General features: G+C 43.3%; 1 protein-coding gene across 1 annotated transcript in view; it reads left to right on the top strand.

Annotated features, from left to right (window-relative positions):
- Nucleotides 1-217: 217 nt before the first annotated feature.
- Nucleotides 218-24,819, top strand: part of SLCO2B1 (solute carrier organic anion transporter family member 2B1) — a 43,884-nt gene continuing 19,282 nt past the window's right edge. Inside the window, 8 exon segments of the mRNA XM_087722016.1 lie at nucleotides 218-283; nucleotides 5,369-5,506; nucleotides 6,522-6,684; nucleotides 11,102-11,311; nucleotides 12,426-12,524; nucleotides 13,735-13,833; nucleotides 13,836-13,864; nucleotides 22,894-23,005. Coding sequence (XP_087578142.1) covers nucleotides 218-283; nucleotides 5,369-5,506; nucleotides 6,522-6,684; nucleotides 11,102-11,311; nucleotides 12,426-12,524; nucleotides 13,735-13,833; nucleotides 13,836-13,864; nucleotides 22,894-23,005 — 916 coding nt within the window.

Below are 24,819 nucleotides of genomic sequence, written 5' to 3'. Positions count from 1 at the left end.
CGGTTCGCACGTGCGCAGAAGCGTCCAGGCGGATGGGCGGAGCCTCCTGCCGCCATTAATACCGGTTCGCCCGATCTGGGGGCAAACTGGCAGAAACCCACCTTTCCCCCCCCACACACACCCACATTTGCTCATCCAAGTAAACCAACCGGAATCCTCGGAGCCTTAACTAGCCCGGTTTTCTTTTCCCGCAGAAATACGCCGCGGATGTGAGAAAATGTCAGAGAAAACTCCCCCTCCATTTGGAAGTTTTTACTTCTCAAATCCATTTTACACCATCAAAGTAAGTACATGTTCAGCCTGTTGTGGCCCGCCAGTGGCCAGAAGAGCTGGCGGCAGATTCGGACTGTGAGGAGGGTTGGGGAGGAAGGTGGGCCAGTCCTGGAGTCTGGGGAAGGCTCCAAGGAGGGCTCTGTGTCGGAGGCAGAGAGGGGGCCACGGCCGTCTGACAGTTATCAGCTGCCTTCGGAGTCAGACATCAGTGAGGCAGAAGAACAGCTGGAGCCTGTTTCCAGTGGGCGCATGCGCAGAGCTGCCAGACAAAGGGAACAGCTAAAGAACAAGGATCGACTTGGGAGTAAGACCACAGGTGGACGGTGAATGGCCCCTCCCATAGGGAATAAAAGAGGAGCGACAGGGGAGTGGAGTTTGCAGGAGGCCATTAGTTCCTTAGTGCAGTGTTTCTCAACCTTGGCTACTTGAAGATGTCTGGACTTCAACTCCCAGAATCCCCCAGCCAGCATTCGCTGGCTGGGGAATTCTGGGAGTTGAAGTCCAGACATCTTCAAGTGGCCAAGGTTGAGAAACACTGCCTTAGTGTGAAGATTTGCGAGGCTCCTTGCCATGTACTTTCTGGTACAGCGTTGAGTCTGGAAGCTATCGACCTGGCAACTATCCAAGGACTGATAAGGTCTGTGTTTGCAATTCACCCTTGGGAAGACTGTTTGCCGGGACTTTGCTGACTGTGAACGCTAGGAATTCACATTAGCCAAATAAAAAGGGTATTTTGTGGGTGGGACAAGGAGTCTGTTTCGTGATTTGGCTCCAAAGGGAAAAGCAATATAAACAATTCAATCCTCTGTTTGGCCCGCTGTATATGTACATAGGCAGGGAGTCCTCAACATCCAACGGTTCATTTAGTGACCATTCATGGTTACGACGACACTGAAAAAAGGGGCGTATGACTGGTTTTGTGGTGGTGTAGGGTTTCCTACCTAAGCAGGGGTTGGACTAGAAGACCTCCAAGGTCCCTTCCAACTCTGTTGTTCTATTCTATTCTATTCAATATTCCTATTCTATTCTATTCTATTCAATATTTCTATTCTATTCTATTCTATTCAATATTCCTATTCTATTCTATTCAATATTCCTATTCTATTCTATTCAATATTCCTATTCTATTCTATTCAATATTCCTATTCTATTCTATTCTATTCAATATTCTTATTCTATTCTATTCTATTCTATTCTATTCAATATTCCTATTCTATTCTATTCTATTCAATATTCCTATTCTATTCTATTCTATTCAATATTCCTATTCTATTCTATTTTCCTATTCTATTCTATTCTATTCTATTCTATTCAATATTCCTATTCTATTCTATTCTATTCTATTCTATTCTATTCTATTCTATTCTATTGGAAGTTTTAAGAGACTGTTAATCGTCCTGTAAAGAAATTGTCCTTGAGCACAAGCACAAAGAAATATTTCTGTCTTTATTGTCACTACGCCTGGTTCTAACTGTGATGGACGATTTGTTATTTTATCTATCCGTCATCTATACATCCATCCATCCACCCACCCACCCACCCATCCCTCTTCCTTGTAGACAGCCTTGTCCTTTGCAACCCTAAACTCCTCACACAATGCAGATAAACTCAAGTAAAAGTACAGCGAAAATCAAAGCAGCTCAGCTACTATCTTGTAATCTTATAAAAGAGGGCTGTGAAAATATCTACAGACCCCTCGCATCCTGGACATAAATTGTCTGAACTCCTACCCTCAAAATGACGCTTATAGGGCACTGCACACCAGAACAACTAGACACAAGGACAGTTTTTTCCCCAAACGCCATCCCTCTGCTAAACAAATAATTCCCTCCCCACTGCCAAACCATTCACTAAGGCTGCATTGCTATTATTCTTCTCATCCTTCCTAGTATCTATCTCTCCCCACTTATGACTATAACCATGTTGCTTGCATCTTTCAATTTATATTGTTTTTATTTGTTTCCTAGAACAATTTGATAGCTTATTAGTAACCTATGACTGTCTCAAAGGGTTGCATCCTATGATTCTTGATGAATGTATTTTATTTTTCTTATGTACACTGAGAGATTATACACCAAAGACAAATTCCTTGTGTGACAAATCACATTTGGCCAATTAAAGATTCTATTCTACTCTACTCTACTCTATTCTATTCCTATATTCTATTCTATTCTATTTTCTATTCTATTCTATTTTCTATTCTATTCTATTTTCTATTCTATTTTCTATTCTATTTTCTATTCTATTTTCTATTCTTTTCTATTATATTCTATTTTCTATTCTATTTTCTATTCTATTTTCTATTCTATTTTCTATTCTATTTTCTATTCTATTTTCTATTCTATTTTCTATTCTATTTTCTATTCTATTTTCTATTCTATTTTCTATTCTTTTCTATTCTACTTTCTATTCTATTCTATTTTCTATTCTTTTCTATTATATACTATTTTCTATTCTATTAACTATTCTATTTTCTATTCTACTTTCTATTCTATTCTATTTTCTATTCTTTTCTATTATATTCTATTTTCTATTCTATTAACTATTCTATTTTCTATTCTATTTTGTATTCTATTTTCTATTCAATTTTCTATTCTATTTTGTATTCTATTTTCTATTCTATTCTATTTTCAATTCTATTCTATTTTCTATTCTATTTTCTATTCTATTTTCTATTCTATTTTCTATTCTATTTTCTATTCTATTTTCTATTCTATTTTCTATTCTATTTTCTATTCTATTTTCTATTCTATTCTATTTTCTATTCTATTCTATTTTCTATTCTATTCTATTTTCAATTCTATTCTATTTTCTATTCTATTTTCTATTCTATTTTCTATTCTATTCTATTTTCTATTCTATTTTCTATTCTTTTCTATTCTACTTTCTATTCTATTCTATTTTCTATTCTTTTCTATTATATTCTATTTTCTATTCTATTAACTATTCTATTTTCTATTCTATTTCCTGTTCTATTTTCTATTCTATTTTCTATTCTATTCTATTCTATTTTCTATTCTATTTTCTATTCTATTTTCTATTCTATTTTCTATTCTATTTCCTATTCTATTTTCTATTCTATTTTCTATTCTATTATCATGAAATGGCACCCAGCATCATACAATGGCTTCAAGCTTTCAAAGGCATTGAAGAATATTCTATTTTCTATTCTATTCTATTTTCTATTCTATTCTATTTTCTATTCTTTTCTATTCTACTTTCTATTCTATTCTATTTTCTATTCTTTTCTATTATATTCTATTTTCTGTTCTATTAACTATTCTATTTTCTATTCTATTTTCTATTCTATTTTCTATTCTATTCTATTCTATTTTCTATTCTATTTTCTATTCTATTTTCTATTCTATTTTCTATTCTATTTCCTATTCTATTTTCTATTCTATTTCCTATTCTATTATCATGAAATGGCACCCAGCAACATAAAATGGCTTCAAGCTCTCAAAGGCATTGAAGAATATTCTATTTTCTATTCTATTCTATTTTCTATTCTATTCTATTTTCAATTCTATTCTATTTTCTATTCTATTTTCTATTCTATTTTCTATTCTATTCTATTTTCTATTCTATTTTCTATTCTTTTCTATTCTATTCTATTTTCTATTCTATTTTCTATTCTTTTCTATTATATTCTATTTTCTATTCTATATCCTATTCTTTTTTCTATTCTATTTCCTATTCTATTATCATGAAATGGCACCCAGCAACATACAATGGCTTCAAGCTCTCAAAGGCATTGAAGAATATTCTATTTTCTATTCTATTCTATTTTCAATTCTATTCTATTTTCAATTCTATTCTATTTTCTATTCTATTTTCTATTCTTTTCTATTCTACTTTCTATTCTATTCTATTTTCTATTCTTTTCTATTATATTCTATTTTCTATTCTATTAACTATTCTATTTTCTATTCTACTTTCTATTCTATTCTATTTTCTATTCTTTTCTATTATATTCTATTTTCTATTCTATTAACTATTCTATTTTCTATTCTATTTTCTATTCTATTTTCTATTCTATTTCCTATTCTATTATCATGAAATGGCACCCAGCAACATACAATGGCTTCAAGCTCTCAAAGGCATTGAAGAATAACTTCCCAGGAGAGAATATTTGTCGTTCAGGGTTGAGCTGGGGAGGGGGCGGGGAATGGTCCTCGGTGCTGTTCGTGCTGGGCTGGTTTTTTGCAGGCGTTTCATGACCCAAGCAGGGAACATCATCAGGATGAGAAGGGTTGGGATGTCCAGGGAGGAAGAGGAAAGAGAACGAGGGCTCCGAATGTTCTCTGATCTTGGTGGTTTTCTTGAGAGATATTCCATTACCCAGCTAGGTAACTTCATCAGTGCTAGAAGAGGAGGAGGGAGGAGGAGGAAGAGGAAGAGGAGGAGGAAAGAAGGAGGAGGAGGGGAAGGAGGACTGTGAGGTCCTTGATGCTCTCTGACCGAGGTGGCGCAGTGGTTAAATGCAGTACTGCAGGCCACTTCAGCTGACTGTTATCTGCAGTTCGGCTGTTCAAATCTCACCGGCTCAGGGTTGACTCAGCCTTCCATCCTTCCGAGGTGGGTGAAATGAGGACCCAGACTGTGGGGGCAATATGCTGACTCTGTAAACCGCTTAGAGAGGGCTGAAAGCCCTATGAAGCGGTATATAAGTCTAACTGCTATTGCTATTGTTTTCTTGCAGACGTTTCATTACCAGATTAGGTAACATCACCCAGGCTGCCTAGCACTGCCCTGCTACAAAACTGATGATGGTCCCTTGCTTGGTCATGAAACGTCTCCAAGCTCAGAGATCACCCAGGACCTCTTAAAATCTCCCCTCGGTCTCTGAGTTGCTGGGCCGCCCCTCCTCTCAAATAGGCCGAATGCCCAAACAGCGCCCCTCTCCAATTTTTTGATCTCGTGGCCGCGGGCACGCTGGCAGCCGTCGTAAGTGGGGGAAATGGTCCAGTTGCAACTTCAAGCGGTCACTAAGCGAATCGCTCTGCATGGCGGACCCCTTCTTTGGACGGCAGGTGCGTTTTTTCTCGGGGGGGTCCCGGAGAGGTTTTGACCCTCCCTCCTTTCTCCCTTGCAGTTCTTCGTTCTGTGCCACGGGTTCCTGCAGCTCTCGCAACTGATGACCTCCGGCTACATGAAAAGCTCCATTTCCACCATCGAAAGGCGCTTTGGCCTCTCCAGCCAGACGTCCGGCATGGTGGCCTCCTTCCACGAGGTACCCCCCCCTTTCAGCCCCCGCAACGCTCCTCTCCGCTAGGCCAGGCCTCTCCTGCTGCCGTTGCTATTAGTCAATGGCTATCCCTACTATTAATTACCACTATTAATCTACGTAAACACGAACGGTTAAGTCTTAGAATCGATGGTGCCCACGAAAGGGGATATTCGTAGCTCGGGAATGAACTGTGGGGTCCTTGGTGCTCCCTGAGGTTGGTGGCCTCCTTTGCAGGCGTTTCACGACCCAGCTAGGGAACATCGTCAGTGCTGGAAGGGAGAGGGGTTTGGGGGGAGGAGGAAGAGGAAGAGAAAGAGAAGGAGAAGGACGAAGAGGAGGAGGAGAAGAGGAGGAGGAAGAGAAAGAGGAGGAAGAGGAGGAGGAGAAGAGGAGGAGGAAGAGAAAGAGAAGGAGGAAGAGGAAGAGGAGAAGAGGAGGAGGAAGAGAAAGAGAAGGAGGAAGAGAAAAGGAGGAGGAAGAGAAAGAGAAGGAGGAAGAGGAAGAGGAGAAGAGGAGGAGGAGGAGAAGAGGAGGAGGAAGAGAAAGAGAAGGAGGAAGAGAAAAGGAGGAGGAAGAGAAAGAGAAGGAGGAAGAGGAAGAGGAGAAGAGGAGGAGGAAGAGAAAGAGAAGGAGGAAGAGAAAAGGAGGAGGAAGAGAAAGAGAAGGAGGAAGAGGAAGAGGAGAAGAGGAGGAGGAGGAGAGGAGGAGGAAGAGAAAGAGAAGGAGGAAGTGGAGGAGGAGAAGAGGAGGAGGAAGAGAAAGAGAAAGAGGAGGAGGGGGAGGAGGAATAGAAAGAGGAGGGGTCCTTGGTGCTCTCTGAACCTGATAGATTTCTTGCAGACGTTTCATTACCCAGCTAGGGAATATCGTCAGTGCTAGAAGGGAGGAGGGTTTGGGGAGAAGAGGAGGAGGAGGAGGAGGAGGAGGAGGGGGAGAGTGGAGTTCTTGGTGACCTGACTGGCTGCCTAATTTCTTCAGCCTTCTTAAAGGTCTACCCAACATTTCTTTCATCTGTCAGGTTGGAAACACGATGCTCATCATCTTTGTGAGTTATTTTGGCAGCCGGGTCCACCGTCCACGGTTCATTGGCTGCGGTGCCATCCTCGTTTCTGTGGCTGGATTGGTCATTTCCCTTCCACACTTCGTCTCACCGCCTTACGAATACGACCAGTCCATTTCTGGTAAGGACTTTCTAGAAGCTTCTATGGAAATTCTCCGCCCTCCGGGTCACGGTTGTTCCAAAGACAACTGGAACTTTTTTTTTTTCCTGGAAGAGTTTTCTCTTCTCATTCAAGAAGCTTCTTCAGTTCTGACTGGATGGTGGGGGAATAGAAGGATTTCTATTTCTTGCAGTCATCTGGTCATTGGTATTCTTTCTGAGAATCCTTGAGGCCCTCGGGGTGCCCTGAATACTGCAAATGGGTGTGGAACTGCTAAAAGGATTGGGTTGCAGAGAGGAGTGGTGTCTCCTGGGGGTGTCGTACTCCTCACCCTCTGTTGAGACAGGGCTGTTCAATCTTAATGTAGAGATGGACCCTTTGATCCCTCTTCCAAACCAGCGGTCCTCTCTGTCCAGAAAGTGGAGTTTGCTGCCTTCAAAAGCATGTCTTTCAAATGCAGGTGGACGCCTGAATCTCGTCCTGATGGGTTTGTTCTGCTATGCTGGGCCTTGCGCTTGTGAAGTGGCTGTTTTGTTCCCCAATGCACAGATCTGTACATGTTCCCCCTGCATTGTGTCAACTCTGAAACGAACCTGGCTGAAGCCATCTTGTGCTGCCTCATAGTTTCCCCAAAGGCTGAGAAGGGGAAGGGAGAGGGGAAGTAGCTGGCCCAGCTAACCATCAAAATAAAAAGTCAGGGTTTCCAAATAGCATCCAAAAGTAAATCAGAGTCCGAGGCAAAGTATTGCTCAAAGTTCCACTTTATGAAGAGAGCCACGCTGGCACATCTGGGAAAACCCGAATCTGTGAAAACTTCCCGGTTTCCCCCACCCAGTTGAAAGTCCAAGATCTTTCCCCCACACCCACAAGTCCATCCCATGGTCCAATCTCCCACTGCCATGCTGGCAGCTTCCACCCATCCAGTTCCGGTCAGGTGCAGAGGTGCAGAGACAAAGGATGACCTTGGCTTTCTAGAAAGAATGTTGTTATGGCTACATATCATCTAACTCCGTACAATCCCCCCTCCCATTTTCCCACCATAGAAAATGCATAGCAGAATAATAGAAAGTGTGACAGGCCAAAGACCCAGAAGAAAAGAGGGCTACAGGCCTGGCATAAAAAGCTTTTCCTGTGGGAACCAAGGTCATCATAACTAGTGGCTGATGAAGGAAGAGAGGAGCCCACCAGCCATATTCCTTGGACAATGTGACTGATCACACTTGGGAGAGGAGAAGTTTTACTCTTTAAATTAGACGAAAACTGCGAGAACTTTCAGAGTTAGTTTTCTTTCACCAGTTGTGCCGATATGATGTATCCAATAAACATGTTCTTGGAGGAATTTTTCTGCCTCGGACATCTGCTTTTAAGGGGTACATTACTCAGAATGTTGACCCATTGTACTGCATATGTCACATTGCTCTGTGTGTGTCTTGGGCTGGACTAGCTTCTCTCTTAGTGTCTTCTTGGGTTTGAAGTGTGCATTCAACTTGCATGGGTTGAAAATCCTTCTGAGCTTTTCAGATATTCCTGCAATCCTCAGTAAGAGCACTAACAACCAGAGGACTACAAGGAAGAATATAAATCCTTCCATACTCCACCATTCCAGGGTTGGGTTACTCCCGGCATTACTGCCGGTTCGGTGCGTGCAAAAAATTGCATGCATGTCCACATTTGCACAGAAATAGGTCTGCGCATGGGCAAAACGTTAAGAAAAGAGAAACAATAACATTTGTGCAATGACAATTCTCCTGCGCATGCGCAGAACCGAAAATCAAGATGGCGGCCCCTGTAGGAGAACCAGTCCGGGGGCGTGGCAGGCCTCGGTTCCAGCGACCCACTCAGACCACCAAACCACCACTGAACCGGTCCGAACTGGTAGGAACCCATCTCTGCACCATTCAGTCAGAACTGAAGAACCTCCTTGGATGAGAAGCGAAACATCTCTCAGGAAAAAGAAAGTCCAGTTGCTTTCTGGAAAAAGCACCTTTGGGATGACTTTCTATAAACATTCTTCGCTTTTTCAGATTTTAAATTTGGAACTGTGGGACCATCCATTGATGTCCAGCTCTCCAAAATGACAAATGATTAAGCCGTTCTCTGCCTTCCCGTAAAGCCACCTTCTATAATTACGTCCCCGATTTATTATATGTCTTATATAACAGAAGAAATTATGTAAGACCCATTACAATTTTATTTATTGATTAGACTCCGAATTCTTTGCCTCCTTTTTGGAGAACGACTCAGGAGTCCTTGGAAACCGGGTGGCCTGAAAGCCAACATAAGAAACAAATAAATTTTAAAAAAATACACATTTCTAAGGTTGACTCAGCCTTCCATCCTTCCAAGGTGGGTGAAATGAGGACCCAGACTGTGGGGGCGATATGCTGACTCTGTAAACCGCTTAGGGAGGGCTGAAAGCCCTATGAAGCGGTATATAAGTCTAACTGCTATTGCTAACTGCTATTGCTAATGTCTAGTTTAAGAGAAAGAAGGGCTAGGGGAGACATGATAGCAGCCTTCCGATATCTCAGGGGTTGCCACAAAGAAGAGGGAGCCAAGCTATTCTCCAAGCAGAAGCAACGGGTGGAAACTAATCAAGGATTGGGCTGTCAGACTCCTGAATGCGAAGTAACATCATAACTAAGTAGTACAATGGACTTGCAATGTGTAACATGTTCACACTGGTGTAACGGGACTGGGATTTCGTGAATATGATTTATTGGGTTAGGGATATTTTAATGTTTTTGTCTTCGCTGTGAGTTGTGTTGGGGGGCTGCCCTGAGGGAGCCCAACCAACCTCATTGTACCTCTGTTGTGCACTGACAATAAAGAATTATTATTAAGGAGGGAAGCAACCTGGATCTAAGGAGGAATTTCCTGACAGGGAGGACACTTCGCCCGTGGAACAGCTTGCCACCAGAAATTGTGGCTGCTCCATCACTGGAGGTTTTCAAGAAGAGACTGGACAACCGTTGGTCTGGAATGGTAGAGGGTCTCCTGCTTGAGCAGGGGGTCAGGCTAGATGACCTCCAAGGACCCTTCCAGCTCTTGTTATTCTGTATTCTGTTCCAGCGTGCAACGACCTTCCCTGCCACCGTTGCTAAGTGAATCCCTGCAGTTGTTAAGTTAGTCGCACGGCTGTTCAGTGAATCCGGCTTCCCTCCTCCCCCCGGCTTCGCTGGTCGGAAGGTTGCAAAAGGGGGGGGGGGGTGTCATGTGAACTCCCTCCCCCAGGGAACGTTGCGACCGTCACAAATATGAGTCAGGGTCTGAATTTTGATCACGGGCTGCTGCAAGGATTGTCGCTGTGAAAAACGGTTCCCTTTTCCCCAATGCCGCTGTAATAGCAATAGCAATAGCAGTTAGACTTATATACCGCTTCATAGGGCTCTCAGCCCTCTCTAAGCGGTTTACAGAGTCAGCATATCGCCCCCAACAACAATCCGGGTCCTCATTTCACCCACCTCGGAAGGATGGAAGGCTGAGTCAACCTTGAGCCGGTGAGATTTGAACAGCCGAACTGCAGAACTGCAGTCAGCTGAAGTGGCCTGCAGTGCTGCATTTAACCACTGCGCCACCTCGGATAGATGGACAGATGTAGATACTGAGGGATGGATGGATGGAGAGAGAGAGAGAGAGAGAGAGAGAGAGAGAGACAGGCATAGGGATGGATGGATGGACAGATGTAGATACTGAGGGATGGATGGATGGAGAGAGAGAGAGAGAGAGAGAGAGAGAGAGAGAGAGAGAGAGAGGCATAGGGATGGATGGATGGACAGATGTAGATACTGAGGGATGGATGGAGAGAGAGAGAGAGAGAGAGAGACAGGCATAGGGATGGATGGATGGACAGATGTAGATACTGAGGGATGGATGGATAGACAGACAGACAGAGATGGATGGATGGAGATACTGAGGGATAGATAGATAGATAGATAGATAGATAGATAGATAGATAGATAGATAGATAGAGAGAGAGAGAGAGAGAGAGAGAGAGAGAGGCATATGGAGGAATGGAGGGATGGATAGCAATAGCAATAGCAGTTAGACTTATATATCGCTTCATAAGGCTTTCAGCCCTCTCTAAGCGGTTTATAGAGTCAGCATATTGCCCCCACAGTCTGGGTCCTCATTTCACCCACCTCGGAAGGATGGGAGGCTGAGTCAACCCTGAGCCGGTGAGATTAGAACCGCCGAACTGCAGATAACAGTCAGCTGAAGTGGCCTGCAGTACTGCACTCTAACCACTGGGCCACTTCGGCTCTGCGTAACCCTGAACGGTGGCTAAACAAGCAGTCGTAAGTCGAGGACTGACCTGTACAATTTGGGTTAAATAGGAACGGGGCTCTCTTATCCCAACTGGGGCAGGAAGAGGGATTCTCCCAGCCCGGAGAGTTGTGAGAACGGAGGACGCAACCTTCTGGCTTTGACTCCCCAGGGTCGAGTAACACCACGGATATCTGCCTCCCGGGATTGATTAGGCCCACGACGGACGTCTGCACGGGCAGCCAGAGGGAGAGCAACCTGATCCTGATCCTGCTCCTCTTTGGGCAAACCTTGCTGGGCATTGGCGGAGTGCCCATCCAGCCCTTCGGCATCTCCTACATAGACGACTTCGCCAGCCCAACCAACTCCCCTCTCTATATAGGCAAGTTCCCACAGGCTGGACTAGAAGACCTCCAAGGCCCCTCCCAGCTTCTCTTCTCTTCTCTTGTGTTCTATTCTATACTATTCTATTTCCCTCTTCTCTTCTCTTCTGTTGTGTTGTGTTGTTCTATTCTATTCTGTTCTATTTTCTATCCTATCCTATATTCTATTCTATTTCCCTCTTCTCTTCTGTGTTCTGTTCTGTTCTGTTCTATTCTATTCTATTCTATTCTATTCTATTGCATTCCATTCCACTCCACTCCATTACACTATACTTTATTCTATTTCCCTCTTCTCTTCTTTTCTCTTGTGTTCTATTTTCTATCCTATCCTATATTCTATTCTATTTCCCTCTTCTCTTCTGTGTTCTGTTTGTTCTATTCTATTCTATTCCATTCCATTCCACTCCACTGTACTTTACTCTATTCTACTTCCCTCTTTTCTTCTGTTGTGTTGTGTTGTGTTGTTCTATTCTGTTCTATTTTCTATCCTATCCTATATTCTATTCTATTTCCCTCTTCTCTTCCCTTGTCTTCTGTTGTGTTGTGTTGTGTTCTACTCTATTCTATTCTATTCCATTCCATTCCACTGTACTTTATTCTATTTCCCTCTTCTTTTCTTTTCTTTTCTGTTCTCTTCTCTTCTTTTCTCTTGTGTTCTATTTTCTATCCTATCCTATCCTATCCTATCCTATCCTATCCTATCCTATCCTATCCTATCCTATCCTATCCTATCCTATATTCTATTCTATTTCCTTCTTCTCTTCTGTGTTCTGTTCTGTTCTGTTCTATTCTATTCTATTCTATTCCATCCCACTCCACTGTACTCTACTCTATTCTATTTCCCTCTTCTCTTCTCTTCTGTTGTGTTGTGTTGTTCTATTCTGTTCTATTTTCTATCCTATCCTATATTCTATTCTATTTCCCTCTTCTCTTCCCTTGTCTTCTGTTGTGTTGTGTTGTGTTGTGTTCTACTCTATTCTATTCTATTCCATTCCATCCCACTCCACTGTACTCTACTCTATTCTATTTCCTTCTTCTCTTCTCTTCTCTTCTCTTCTTCCCACATTTTCCCTTCTCCCAAATAAATCCTCTCCCCCCACCTCTTCTACCCAGGGTTTATTTTTGCTGCAACCGCACTTGGTCCGGCCATCGCCTTCATCTTGGGATCGTTTATGCTCCGTTTCTATGTCGACATTGACAAAGTTTCTTCAGGTGAGCTGACAAACCTTCTACCTACCTGGGCCTGTTTCCAAGAGGAAAAAAAATCCCCTTTGTCCATCCTCTTTGATGATGATGATGATGATGGGACGGTGATGATGAGATGGTGAGGGGGTCATGATGGTGGTAGTGACGTTTCATTACCAAACTAGGTAACATCATCAGTGCTAGAAGGGGGTGGGGTTTGTGGAGAGGATGAGGAGAACAGAGTGAGAATAATTATTATTTTTTTAAATTTTATTTTATTTTATCAATTTCATATATACATTCACAATTATATGATCTCATAACTGTTATTAATAATATGTATTTATAACAATTTTTTCCCTACAGTTGACAATATACTTGAAAATTGCTTTCTTAACATCCCATAGATCCATCTTATCTTACAACGGTCCTACTTCTTCTTCCCTCCCTCCCTCTTTCCTTCCCTCATTTCTTCTCTCCTACTCTCCTTCCTTCCCTCCCTCCTCCCCCCTTCCCTCCTTCTCTCCTTCCCTCCTTCCTTCCCTCTTTCCTTCCTTCCTTCCCTCCTTTCTTTTCTCCTTCTCTCCTTCCTTCCCCCCTTCCTTCTCTCCTACATTCCCTCCTTCCCTCCTTTCTTCTCTCCTTCTCTCCTTCCTTCCCTCCTTCCTTCCCTCCTTCTCTCCTTCCTTCCCTCCTTCCTTCCCTCCTTGCTTCCCTCCCTCCTTCCCTCCCTCCTTCCTACCCCCCCTTTCTTCTCTTTCTTCTCTCCTTCCTTCCTTCCTCCTCGAGTGAGAATAATTAATGCAGGTTGTGGAAATCACGATTATCTGTCTATGAAGATTCTCAGTCTTCCAGCTCATGGTTGCCCCAAATATGTTTTTCCAAAAGGCAAAACACTTTTGCCTTTTCTTGGGAGGTTTTTTGACTTTCTTGGGGGTTGGACTTGGACTTTCTTGGGGGTTTTTTCCTTGAAGAGGTTTCGCTTCTCATGTGAGAAGCTTCCTCAGTTCTACAGTCCAGAACTGAAGAAGTTTCTCGGATGAGAAGCAAAACATCCTCCAAGGAGCGGGGGGAAAATCCCAAGAAAGTCCATCTGCCTTTTGGGAAACCACTTTTGGAATTGCCACACTTATCGACACATCGGGGAAAACGAGGCAGCCCTTCTGATCCCCCACTCAGTGCCACCCACGGTTTAAACAAGTTGGCTTCGTCCCTCTCTCCTTTGCTTCTGTTTCAGAGGAAGTCCACATCACTAACAAGGACCCCCGTTGGGTGGGGGCCTGGTGGCTCGGCTTCATTTTTGCCGCCAGCACGGTGGCCATCGCCTCCATCCCTTATTTTTCTTCCCGAGAGAAATGCCGAAAGAGGTAAGGACGCACCGGACAACGTGAAAAACCGTTGTGACTGCAGGTCAGCTGGGTTGGTTAATGGAAGGCTCATTAAACAACGAAGCTCCTCGTCAGTTGGAAAATAAAATATCTCACGTGACGAGAGATCTTCCTGTCTAGGCAGGGGGTTGGACTGTTCTATTCAAATTCTATTCTATTCTGCATCTATTCTATTCTATTCTATTCTCTTTTATTCTCTTCTCTTCTATTCTGCATCTATTCTATTTTATTCTGTTCTGTTCTGTTCTACTCTACCCTACTCCATTCCATTCCATATTCTATTCAAATGCTATGCTATGTTATTCTCTTTTATTCTCTTCTCTTCTATTCCTCATTTATTCTATTCAAATTCTGTTCTATTCTGCATCTATTCTATTCTCTTTTATTCTCTTCTATTCTATTCTGCATCTATTCTTTTCTGTTCTGTTCTACTCTACTCCATTCCATTCCATATTCTATTCTATTCTATTGTATTCAAATTCTATTCTACTCTCTTTTATTCTCTTCTCTTCTTTTCTATTCCTCATCTATTCTATTCTCTTCAAATTCTGTTTTATCCTGCATCTATTCTATTCTATTCTATTCTGCATCTATTCTGTTCTGTTCTACTCTACTCCATTCCATATTCTATTCTATTCTCTTCTCTTTTATTCTCTTCTATTCTCTTCAAATTCTGTTTTATCCTGCATCTATTCTATTCTATTCTATTCTATTCTGCATCTATTCTATTCTATTCTATTCTATTCTGCATCTATTCTGTTCTGTTCTGTTCTGTTCTACTCTACTCCATTCCATATTCTATTCTATTCTATTCTCTTTTATTCTCTTCTATTCTATTCTGCATCTATTCTTTTCTGTTCTGTTCTACTCTACTCCATTCCATTCCATATTCTATTCTATTCTATTGTATTCAAATTCTATTCTACTCTCTTTTATTCTCTTCTCTTCTTTTCTATTCCTCATCTATTCTATTCTCTTCAAATTCTGTTTTATCCTGCATCTATTCTATTCTATTCTATTCTATTCTATTCTGCATCTATTCTGTTCTACTCTACTCCATTCCATATTCTATTCTATTCTATTCTATTCTATTCTATTCTCTTTTATTCTCTTCTCTTCTCTTCTCTTCTCTTCAAATTCTGTTTTATCCTGCATCTATTCTATTCTATTCTATTCTATTCTATTCTGCATCTATTCTGTTCTGTTCTGTTCTACTCTACTCCATTCCATATTCTATTCTATTCTATTCTCTTTTATTCTCTTCTCTTCTATTCTATTCAAATTCTGTTCTATTCTGCATTTATTCTATTCTAGTCTATTCTATTCTCTTTTATTCTCTTCTATTCTGCATCTATTTTATTCTGTTCTGTTGCTCTATTCTACTCTACTCCATTCCATTCCATATTCTATTCTATTCTATTCAAATTCTGTTCTATTCTCTTCTGCGTCTCTTCTCTTCTATTTGCGCCATGTATCTTTCGCCTGCTGTTCACGATGTGACCTTGGATAGTGAGGAACGCTCCGCAGAGTGACGGCAGCCCTGACTCCTGTCCAGAACCTTTGTGATTAATTCGGCATCCTCAACCGCCTCTCTTATCCTCCATCTGCAGAACAATCTCCCTCGCCATCTTTCTCCTTGGACCGCTCCATGGAAACGTTCTCTCTCCAGCTCCACACTCCTCCCTCCCTCCAGTTTCTCACTCTATCCTTCATCCTCTTCTCACCTCCCCGGTCTGAATGCAGAATGTCGGAGCGTCTTCTGCCGTGAACCTCACGCACGGCGTTGCAACTTGGCTGGCCCCTCACTAACCTTTTATCTTTTTATTTTTATTTTATCAATTTCATATATACATTCACAATTATATGATCTCATAACTGTTATTAATAATATGTATTTTAACAATTTTTTCCCTACAGTTGACAATATACTTGAAGATTGCTTTTTTAACATTTCATAGATCCATCTTATCTTACAACAGTCCTACTTCTTTTTCCCTCCCTCCCTCTTTCCTTCCCTCGTTTCTTCTCTCCTACTCTCCTTCCTTCCCTCCTTCCTTCCCTCCCTCCTTCCCCCTTCCCTCCTTCCCTCCTTCCCTCCTTCCTTCCCTCCTTCCTTCCTTCCCTCCTTTCTTCTCTCCTTCCCTCCTTCCTTCCCTCCTTCCTTCTCTCCTACATTCCCTCCTTCCTTCCCTCCTTCCTTCTCTCCTTCTCTCCTTCCTTCCCTCCTTCCTTCCCTCCTTGCTTCCCTCCCTCCTTCCCTCCCTCCTTCCTACCCCCCTTTCTTCTCTTTCTTCTCTCCTTCCTTCCTTCCTCCTCTCCTTTCCCTCCTCTCCTTCCCCTTCCTCCCCTTTACCCTTCCCCTCTTCTTCCCATTCCTCCCCTCTTTCCCACTCTTACATTCCCTTTTATCTTGATCGCTGATCAAAGAGGCAGATATATACAGGGCGGGGCATAACCTTTTCCTAGGGGGTCACAGCAACACTTGTAATAACAACACAAATAATTCATACACCATTCGAAAGCCCATCAAAAACTGAGTTTATTGACACGATTTAATAGTCAGTATGACCACCATTAGCCCTTCGAACAGCATTCAAACGAGGTGGATAAGAACACAACAAATCTTCAAACAGTTCCGTTCGATTTTCCAGATTTTTCAACACAGTTTCCAAATTCATTCTCAAAGTTTCAACCGAATATCGATTTTGACCTTGCTCCTGAATCATCAGAGCTTCCACTTCATCCTTAATTATGGCCCCAATGTTCTCTGCCGGATTGAGATCTGGCGAATTTCCCGGCCAGACGTCATTGCCCCAAAATTCGACATTGTTTTCCTTTAACAATTGCTGAGTCGCATTTGCACGCATGCAAGGAGCTTTGTCATGAAGAAAGACAGCCTCACCAACCACCAAGACATTGTCTGGATCACTGAGAAATGGAATGACATTCTCCAATAAAATTTTCTCACGGAAATAACTGCCATCCCAGGATTCCCCTTTATCCTTCAAAACCCAATGCAGTTTCTTGGCTGTGAAAATGACGAAAATCCCGATGCAAGTCGGATTGCGAACGATTTGTCGATATCGTTCATGTTTGGCGATGTCGTCGACGTCTTTAGCCCAAATTTGATCGTTCTGGAAATTCGGTTTTCGAATGGCATAAACGAAGAATTCGTCAGATGGCGCCAAATGAAGAAAATCTTCCTCGGTCCATTCAGACAACCAATCGCACAACCAAAGCCGATCTTGAACGTGTGTTTGAGTTTTCAATGGTTTGCAAATGACGTGGAATGGCTTCAAACCTTCTCGTTCTCGATATCGGCCGATTGTCCTTTGATCAACTCGTTTTTCATGAATTTGAAGGATTTCTTGGGCCACTTTTCGGTTTCCTTTTCGTTGTTTGCGACTGCCAGTTGCAATGATGGCTTTGCTTTCTTGGGACAGTTGCAGAGGACGCCCTTCTCCAAATTTTGTGAAACATTCTTGGGCTTGTTTGTTCCAATTATCAGTAACCCAATCCGGATGACGTTTCAATTTGTTTGCAATCCATTTTCGATTGATAAACGTCGCTCCAGCATCGCGAGCCTCTCGAAAGGCAATGCATTTTATTCTGTCAATGATCCTTTGTTCTTCCGAATCGAATTTTCCAGCCATTCTTAAAGCAAATTTAACATTTAATAGCTCATTCAATTCAGTTTTTTATGGGCTTTAAAATGAGGTGTCGTGGAAGTTGTAAACTGCTGTCGATCTTGCTGTGACCCCCTAGGAAAAGGTTATGCCCCACCCTGTAGAGCCTCTTGCCTTTAAACTGCATCCACAGTTTAAGCGTCTGTAGAGATTCTCCGTCCTCCAGGATCACAGTTGTCCCAAAGGTGCTTTTTTCAATAGAGGCAACTGGACTTTCTTGTTGTTGTTTTTTTCCTTTTGAAGACGTTTCTCTTCTCATCCCAGAAGCTTCTTCAGCTCTGACAGGAGGGTGGGGAAGGGAAGGATTGATAGTCCTTGCCGACAGCTGGTCCTTTGCATCCTTTTTAGAGGGTCGCTGAGGCCACTTGGAGGTCGGTCGGAGTCCTCAGGGCCATGCAGTTTGGGATGGACACCCTCCAAATGGTGTGGGAGTCTGAAGGGGCTTCCAGAAAAATGGCAGACTACAGGAACCATTAACACTATTCAGGTGTCGCGGTGGGTCCTGAAATGTCGACAAGAAAGCAGCCAAGCTCAGAGAGGAACAAGGACCCCACAGTCCTCCTCCTCCCTCCCCCCTTTTCCTCCTCCTCCTCCACTTTGCAAACTCCATCCCCTTCTAGCACTGATGATGCTCCCTAGTTGGCTAATGAAACATCTGTAAGGAAACCACCAAGCTCAGAAAGTACCAGAGACCCCGCAGTCCTCCTCTTCCTCCCCCTCCTCTTCTGCCCCTTCCCCCTCACCGCAATCCATCACCACCCCATCCTTCTAGCATTGATGGCGTTGCCTACTAGGGTAATGAGATGTCTGCAAGGAAACCATCAAGCTCAGAGAGCACCAGAGATTCCATAGTCCTCCTCCTTCTCCTCCTCCTCCTCCTCCTCCTCCTCCTCCTCCTCCTCCTCCTCTAATGAAGGAAGGAAAATGGCAGGACAAGCCACTGTATATAATGCAAAGCCCACTCCCTTTTGGCATGGATGATGTTGCCTAATTGGGCCATGAAACATCTGCAAGAAAATAACCAAATCAGAGAGGACCAAGGACCCCACAGTCTTCTTCCTCCTCCTCCTCTTCTTCTTCCTCCATCTCTTCTCCATCCCTTCCTCTCCTCCTCCTCCTCCTCCTCCTCCTCCTCCTCCTCCTCCTCCTCCTCCTCCTCCTCCTCCTCCCAAACCCCATTCCCTTCGAGGACTGATGATATTTCCTAGTTGGTTCATGAAATGTCTGCAAGAAAATCACCCAGCTCAGAGAGCACCAAGGGCCCCACAGTCCTCCTCCTCCTCCTCTCCGCAATCCCCCCACCCTTCTAGCACTGATGACGTTACCTACTAGGGTCATGAAACGTCTACAGGAAAACAAACCGAGGTGGCGCAGTGGTGAAATGCAGCACTGCAGGCTACTTCAGCTGACTGCAGTTCTGCAGTTCGGCTGTTCAAATCTCACCGGCTCAAGGTTGACTCAGCCTTCCATCCTTCCGAGGTGGGTGAAATGAGGACCCGGATTGTTGTTGGGGGCAATATGCTGACTCTGTAAACCGCTTAGAGAGGACTGAAAGCCCCATGAAGCGGTATATAAGTCTAACTGCTATTGCTAACCCAGCTCAGAGAGCACCAAGGACTCCGGAGTGCAGCCCCTGAGCTCCAGCGATTCTCTTCAATTAGTCCTACCGAGTTGTTCCCTAATGACTCACCTCCGCGGGGATTGTGGCTTAATCTACTTATTTGTTTCCACCGTAGTTGGCAGCCTCTTTTCTCTAAGGACGTTTTGATTTTCGTTGCCTTGGGACTGGGGCCCTTCTCTCTCTGCCCCATCATGTCATTTTCTCTGCTCCTTTCTCGCTGCTTCTCGGCCTCTCCAGACAGGCTGAAACCTTATAAAGTGGTTTATCGTAAATTGCATCTCCTCTTTTATTTTTGGAGCGTTTGTGAGCCTTTCGGAGCATCACGAGTGCCTCTTCCGTACGAATCCAATGCGGCTGCTTCTGGTGGGGGCCTCCCTTCAACTTCTGGCTGGGCTCCCTATCTCTCTCTTCTCATTAACAGGCAGAGATAACCTTTTGCCTTCTCTCAGCCTCTTCCTCTAAAGCCCCCATAATAACTTCGCTTTTAACGGTGGTACTGAAGAGGCTCCTCGGATGTGAAACGAAATGACTTCCAAGGGGAAAAATAAAAAGCAAGAAAGCCCAGCTGCCTTTTTTGGGGGGGAAAAGCAACTTTGGGACGTTGGTAAAAAATAATAAAGGTGTTAAATAAATAAAGGTATAAAAAAAGATGTGGAGACTTTAGAAAGAGTGCAGAGAAGAGCAACCAGGAGGATGAGGGGACTGGAGGCTCAAACATACGATGGACGGTTGCAGGAACTGGGCCTGGCTAGTCTAGGGAAGAGAAGGACCAGGGGAGACAGGAGAGCATCTTCCAATATTTGAGGGGCTGCCACAGAGAGGAGGGGGTCAACCTATTCTCCAAAGCCCCCAAAGGCCAGAGAAGGAATAACGGATGATCAAGGAGAGATTCAACCTGGAAATCAGGAGGAATTTCCTGACAGTGAGGACCATCAACCAAAGGAACAGAAGTTGCCTTCAGAGGTTGTGGGAGCTTCATCCCTGGAGGCTTTCAAGAAGAGACTGGACTATTGTCAGAAATGGTGTAAGGTCTCCTGTTTGGGCGGGGGTTGGACTAGATGACCTACAAGGTCCCTTCTAACTCTGTCAATCTGAATAAAGAAACTTTGAGGAAAGAGTGCAGAGAAGAGCAACCAGTATGATGAGGGGACTGGAGGCTAAAACATACGATGGACGGTTGCAGGAACTGGGCCTGGCTGGTCTAGGGAAGAGAAGGACCAGGGGAGACAGGAGAGCATCTTCCAATATTTGAGGGGCTGCCCCAGAGAGGAGGGGGTCAGGCTATTTTCCAAAGCCCCTGAAGGCCAGACAAGAAATGATGGATGGAAACTGATCCAGGAGAGATTCAACCTGGAAATAAGGAGAAATTTCCTGACAGCGAGAACATTCCACCCATGGAACAGAAAATGTGGGAGCTTCATCACTCGAGGCTTTCAAGAAGAGATTTGACTGCCATCTATCGGAAATGGTGTAGGGTCCCCTGCTTGGGCCAGGGGTTGGACTAGATGACCTACAAGGTCCCTTCCAACTCTGTTAATCTGCAAAGAAGAGAAGTTGTGGGAGCTTCATCCCTGGAAGCTTTCAAGAAGAGACTGGACTGCCACCTGTCAGAAATGGTGTAGGGTCTCCTGTTTGGGTGAGGGGGAGAGGGGTTAGATTAGATGACCCCCAAGGTCCCTTCCAACTCTATTATTCTATGTTCTAAGCACTTTAAACCTTCCCTTAGGGAAAGCAGAACTTGGTTCTCTGACTGGAGGCTAAAACCTACGATGGACGGTTGCAGGAACTGGGCCTGGCTAGTCTAGTGAAGATGAGGACCAGGGGAGACAGGAGAGCATCTTCCAGTATTTGAGGGGCTGCCCCAGAGAGGAGAAAGGGGTCAAGCTATTTTCCAAAGCCCCCGAAGGCCAGACAAGGAACGATGGATGGAAACTGATCAAGGAGAGATTCAATCTGGAAATAAGGAGGAACTTTCTGTTCCTCCTTATTCGGAATATTAGTCTTATCATCCTTCCTACCCCCCATCTCCTCCCACTGATGACTGCAGGACTGTAACTTTGTTGCTTGTATCCTTATGATTTATATTGATTGTTTCCTGATTGCTTATTTGTACCTTATGGCGATCATTATCTTGGCGAATGTATCTTGTCTTTTTATGTACACTGAGAGCATCCTCTACACCAAAGACAAATTCCTTGTGTGTCCAATCACATTTGGCCAATAAAGAATTCTATTCTGTTCTCTATTCTATTCTATTCCTTTCTTCCCTCCCTCGTGCTCTATTCCTTCCTTCCTTCCTTCCTTCCTTCCTTCCTTCCTTCCTTCCTTCCTTCCTTCCTTTTTCCCTTCCTCATGTATCTTGTCTTTTTATGCACACTGAGAGCATCCTCTATACCAAAGACAAATTCCTTGTGTGTCCAATCACACTTGGCCAATAAGGAATTCTGTTCTGTTCTCTATTCTATTCTATTCTATTACTTTCTTCCCTCCCTCGTGCTCTATTCCTTCCTTCCTTCCTTCCTTCCTTCCTTCCTTCCTTCTTTTTTCCCTTCCTCATGTATCTTGTCTTTTTATGCACACTGAGAGCATCCTCTACACCAAAGACAAATTCCTTGTGTGTCCAATCACATTTGGCCGATAACGAATTCAGTTCTGTTCTCTTCTCTTCTCTTCTCTTCTAAATTGAATAAACAGAATTACTATTACTACTAGTCTTCCCATCCGTCCTATCACCCGTCTCCTCCCACTTATGACTGCAGGACTGTAAATTTGTTCTTTGTATCCTTACGATTTATATTGATATGGATTGTTTCCTGATTGCTTATTTGGGCCCTCTGACTATCATCAAGTGTTGTACCTTACGATTCGTGACGAATGTATCTTGTCTTTTTATGTACACTGAGAGCATCCTCTGCACCAAAGACAAATTCCTTGTGTGTCCAATCACACTTGGCCAATAAGGAATTTACTTCTGTTCTGTTCTGTTCTGTTCTCTTCTCTTCTCTTCTCTTCTATTCTATTCTATTCTATTCTATTCCATATTTCCTACTCTATTCTATTCTATTCTATTCTATTCTAAATTTCTTATTCTATTCTCTATTCTATTCTATCCTATTCTATATTTTCTATTCTATTCTATTCTATTCTATTCTATTCCATATTTCCTACTCTATTCTCTTCTCTTCTCTTCTATTCTATTCCATATTTCCTACTCTATTCTATTCTATTCTATTCTATTCTAAATTTCTTATTCTATTCTCTATTCTATTCTATCCTATTCTATATTTCCTATTCTATTCTATTCTATTCTATTCTATTCCATATTTCCTACTCTATTCTCTTCTCTTCTCTTCTATTCTATTCTATTCCATATTTCCTACTCTACTCTATTCTATTCTATTCTATTCTATTCTAAATTTCTTATTCTATTCTCTATTCTATTCTATCCTATTCTATATTTCCTATTCTATTCTATTCTATTCTATTCCATATTTCCTACTCTATTCTCTTCTCTTCTATTCTCTTCTATTCTAAATTGAATAAACAGAATTATCTTCCGAAACCCAGGTCCACGCACAGGGACCAAGTGGCAGGGAGTACTTCTGACTTTGGGAAAGTGCCTTTTAGAACCTTTGCCCAGGGACTGAGTCTCCAGAGGTGGCCCTTCTTCGTTTTGAATCTTCCATTTCCCTCCCTCCTAGGATGAGGCCGCACGAAAGAACATTGCAGACATGTCCAAGGAGGAGGTCTCTGAGCAGCTTAAGGATAAAACCCCGGAGGAGGAAGGCTTCACCCTCTTCCAGTTCATCAAAAGTAAGTCTTTGGCCCAGGTGGCCAACTCACCTGGCGGGTTTCTCCGTCAGTCATTCATTCACCTGGACGGCTCCCAAAATCCTCACTCGCCCATGTTCTGACCGAGGATTCCCGAGAGCCTGAAGCAACTCCTGATTCCGACAAGACCCCCTTTTATTAACTGTGAATTCTGCTCCTTCACCTCCAGCAAAGTCTTTCAAAGGAGGATTTACAGTCACAGACCTTATCTGGCTTGGAGAGCTGCCAGGCTGAGATCTGCAGAACTTGGCCAGGAGTCTCGGAGAGTCACGAACCAATGAAGGGAACTGATGGTCTCCTGCAAACTCCACTCCCCTGTTGCTCCTCTTTTGTTTCCTCTGGGAGGGGCCATTCACCGTCCACCTGTGGCCTTACTCCCAAGTCAACCCCTGTTCTTTAGCTGTTCCCTTCGTCTGGCAACTCTGCGCATGTGCACACTGGGAACAGGCTCCAGCTGTTCTTCTGCCCCACTGATGTCTGACTCCGAAGGCAGCTGATAACTGTCAGACGGCCCTGGCCCCCTCTCTGCCTCCGACACAGAGCCCTCATCCGAGCCTTCCCCAGACTCCAGGACTGGCCCATCTTCCTCCCCAACCTCCTCACTGTCCGAATCTGCTGCCAGCTTCTCTGGCCAATGGCTGACCACAACAGCCCTGGGGTGGATTGGGACAATGTGCCACACAGTCCATTCTCTGGGTTTAACTTCCCATGGCCAACTACGCCACAGCTAACTTGCTGATATTGTGAGTCTCCTTTCTTGGTCTTTTCTCATTGGCTTTTATTATTATTTTTCTCCTTAAGTTTATTTTCCTTCCTTCTCTAAGTCACTTTTGGTCTTGGAAGTTTTGTTTCTCCGGTTTAAAAATATATATATATAAAAAAAAGGCCGTATAGATAAAATCCTGATAAAGAAAGAACGCTAGGTTCCTGGCTGAGATTTCCCCCGAACATAATTGGACACTCATATATCTCTTCTAATCGATAGATTAAACCTTAACCTCCCATTTTTTTCTCTCCGGCTTTCTGAACACAGCAGAGCTGCGTTCCTAGCTGACCAAGGATATGTATCTTCCTTTACTGATGTATAATTTACACTCCTCTCCAACGTGAATTATATATAAATCCCTATATATGGCTCCCGGGCTCATTAACGCCCCGGACACGTTAATTCCACCCTCCTAAATGAATGCCCAAAGCTTTCATTTTTCAAAGATACAGATTTTCTTCAGAAGAAAAGGGCGCAAGATAAATTGCCCTAATGAAAAGGAACAGGGGAAAATTGCAGGGGGAACAAAATTTAGGAAGCCTCTTATCCGTATTAGAAGAGGACAGTTTGATTTAAAGGGTCTTCGGTTGCCACGAGGCAGGAAACCTATATTTATGGACCTTGGTCCTTCCAAATGTGTATTAAAAAGAAGAAGAAGAAGAGAGAGAATAGTCCTCTTTGGCATTAACACACTGCCTCAGAGTATTGGTTGCAAGTACAGCTTGCTCCAAAATCAGAAATTTAAGATTGCTCCCTCCCTATTCTTGGGATATGGAGTTAGGAATAACTGCTGTTTAGGCACAAAGTCAGTATTTTATTTTCCCTAGTGGCCCAAAGGTGTTTTGGGGGTGCTAGAATAGAATATAATTCTTTATTTTTCCAAGTGTGATTGGACCCACAAGAAATTTGCCTTTAGTGCCTATACTGCCAACAAGACTTGCTCTTCTCTCCTGTTAACAGAATGACAGAGTTGGAAGGGACCTTGGAGGTCTTCTAGTCCAACCCCCTGCTCAAGCAGGAAGCCCTGGGC

Source organism: Thamnophis sirtalis, unplaced genomic scaffold (genome assembly GCF_051295495.1).
Source record: "Thamnophis sirtalis isolate CommonGarterSnake01/CBP01778 unplaced genomic scaffold, rThaSir2_p1.2 scaffold_8, whole genome shotgun sequence".
NCBI lineage: Eukaryota > Metazoa > Chordata > Lepidosauria > Squamata > Natricidae > Thamnophis > Thamnophis sirtalis.
This window is presented reverse-complemented; position numbering and strand designations above follow the sequence as displayed.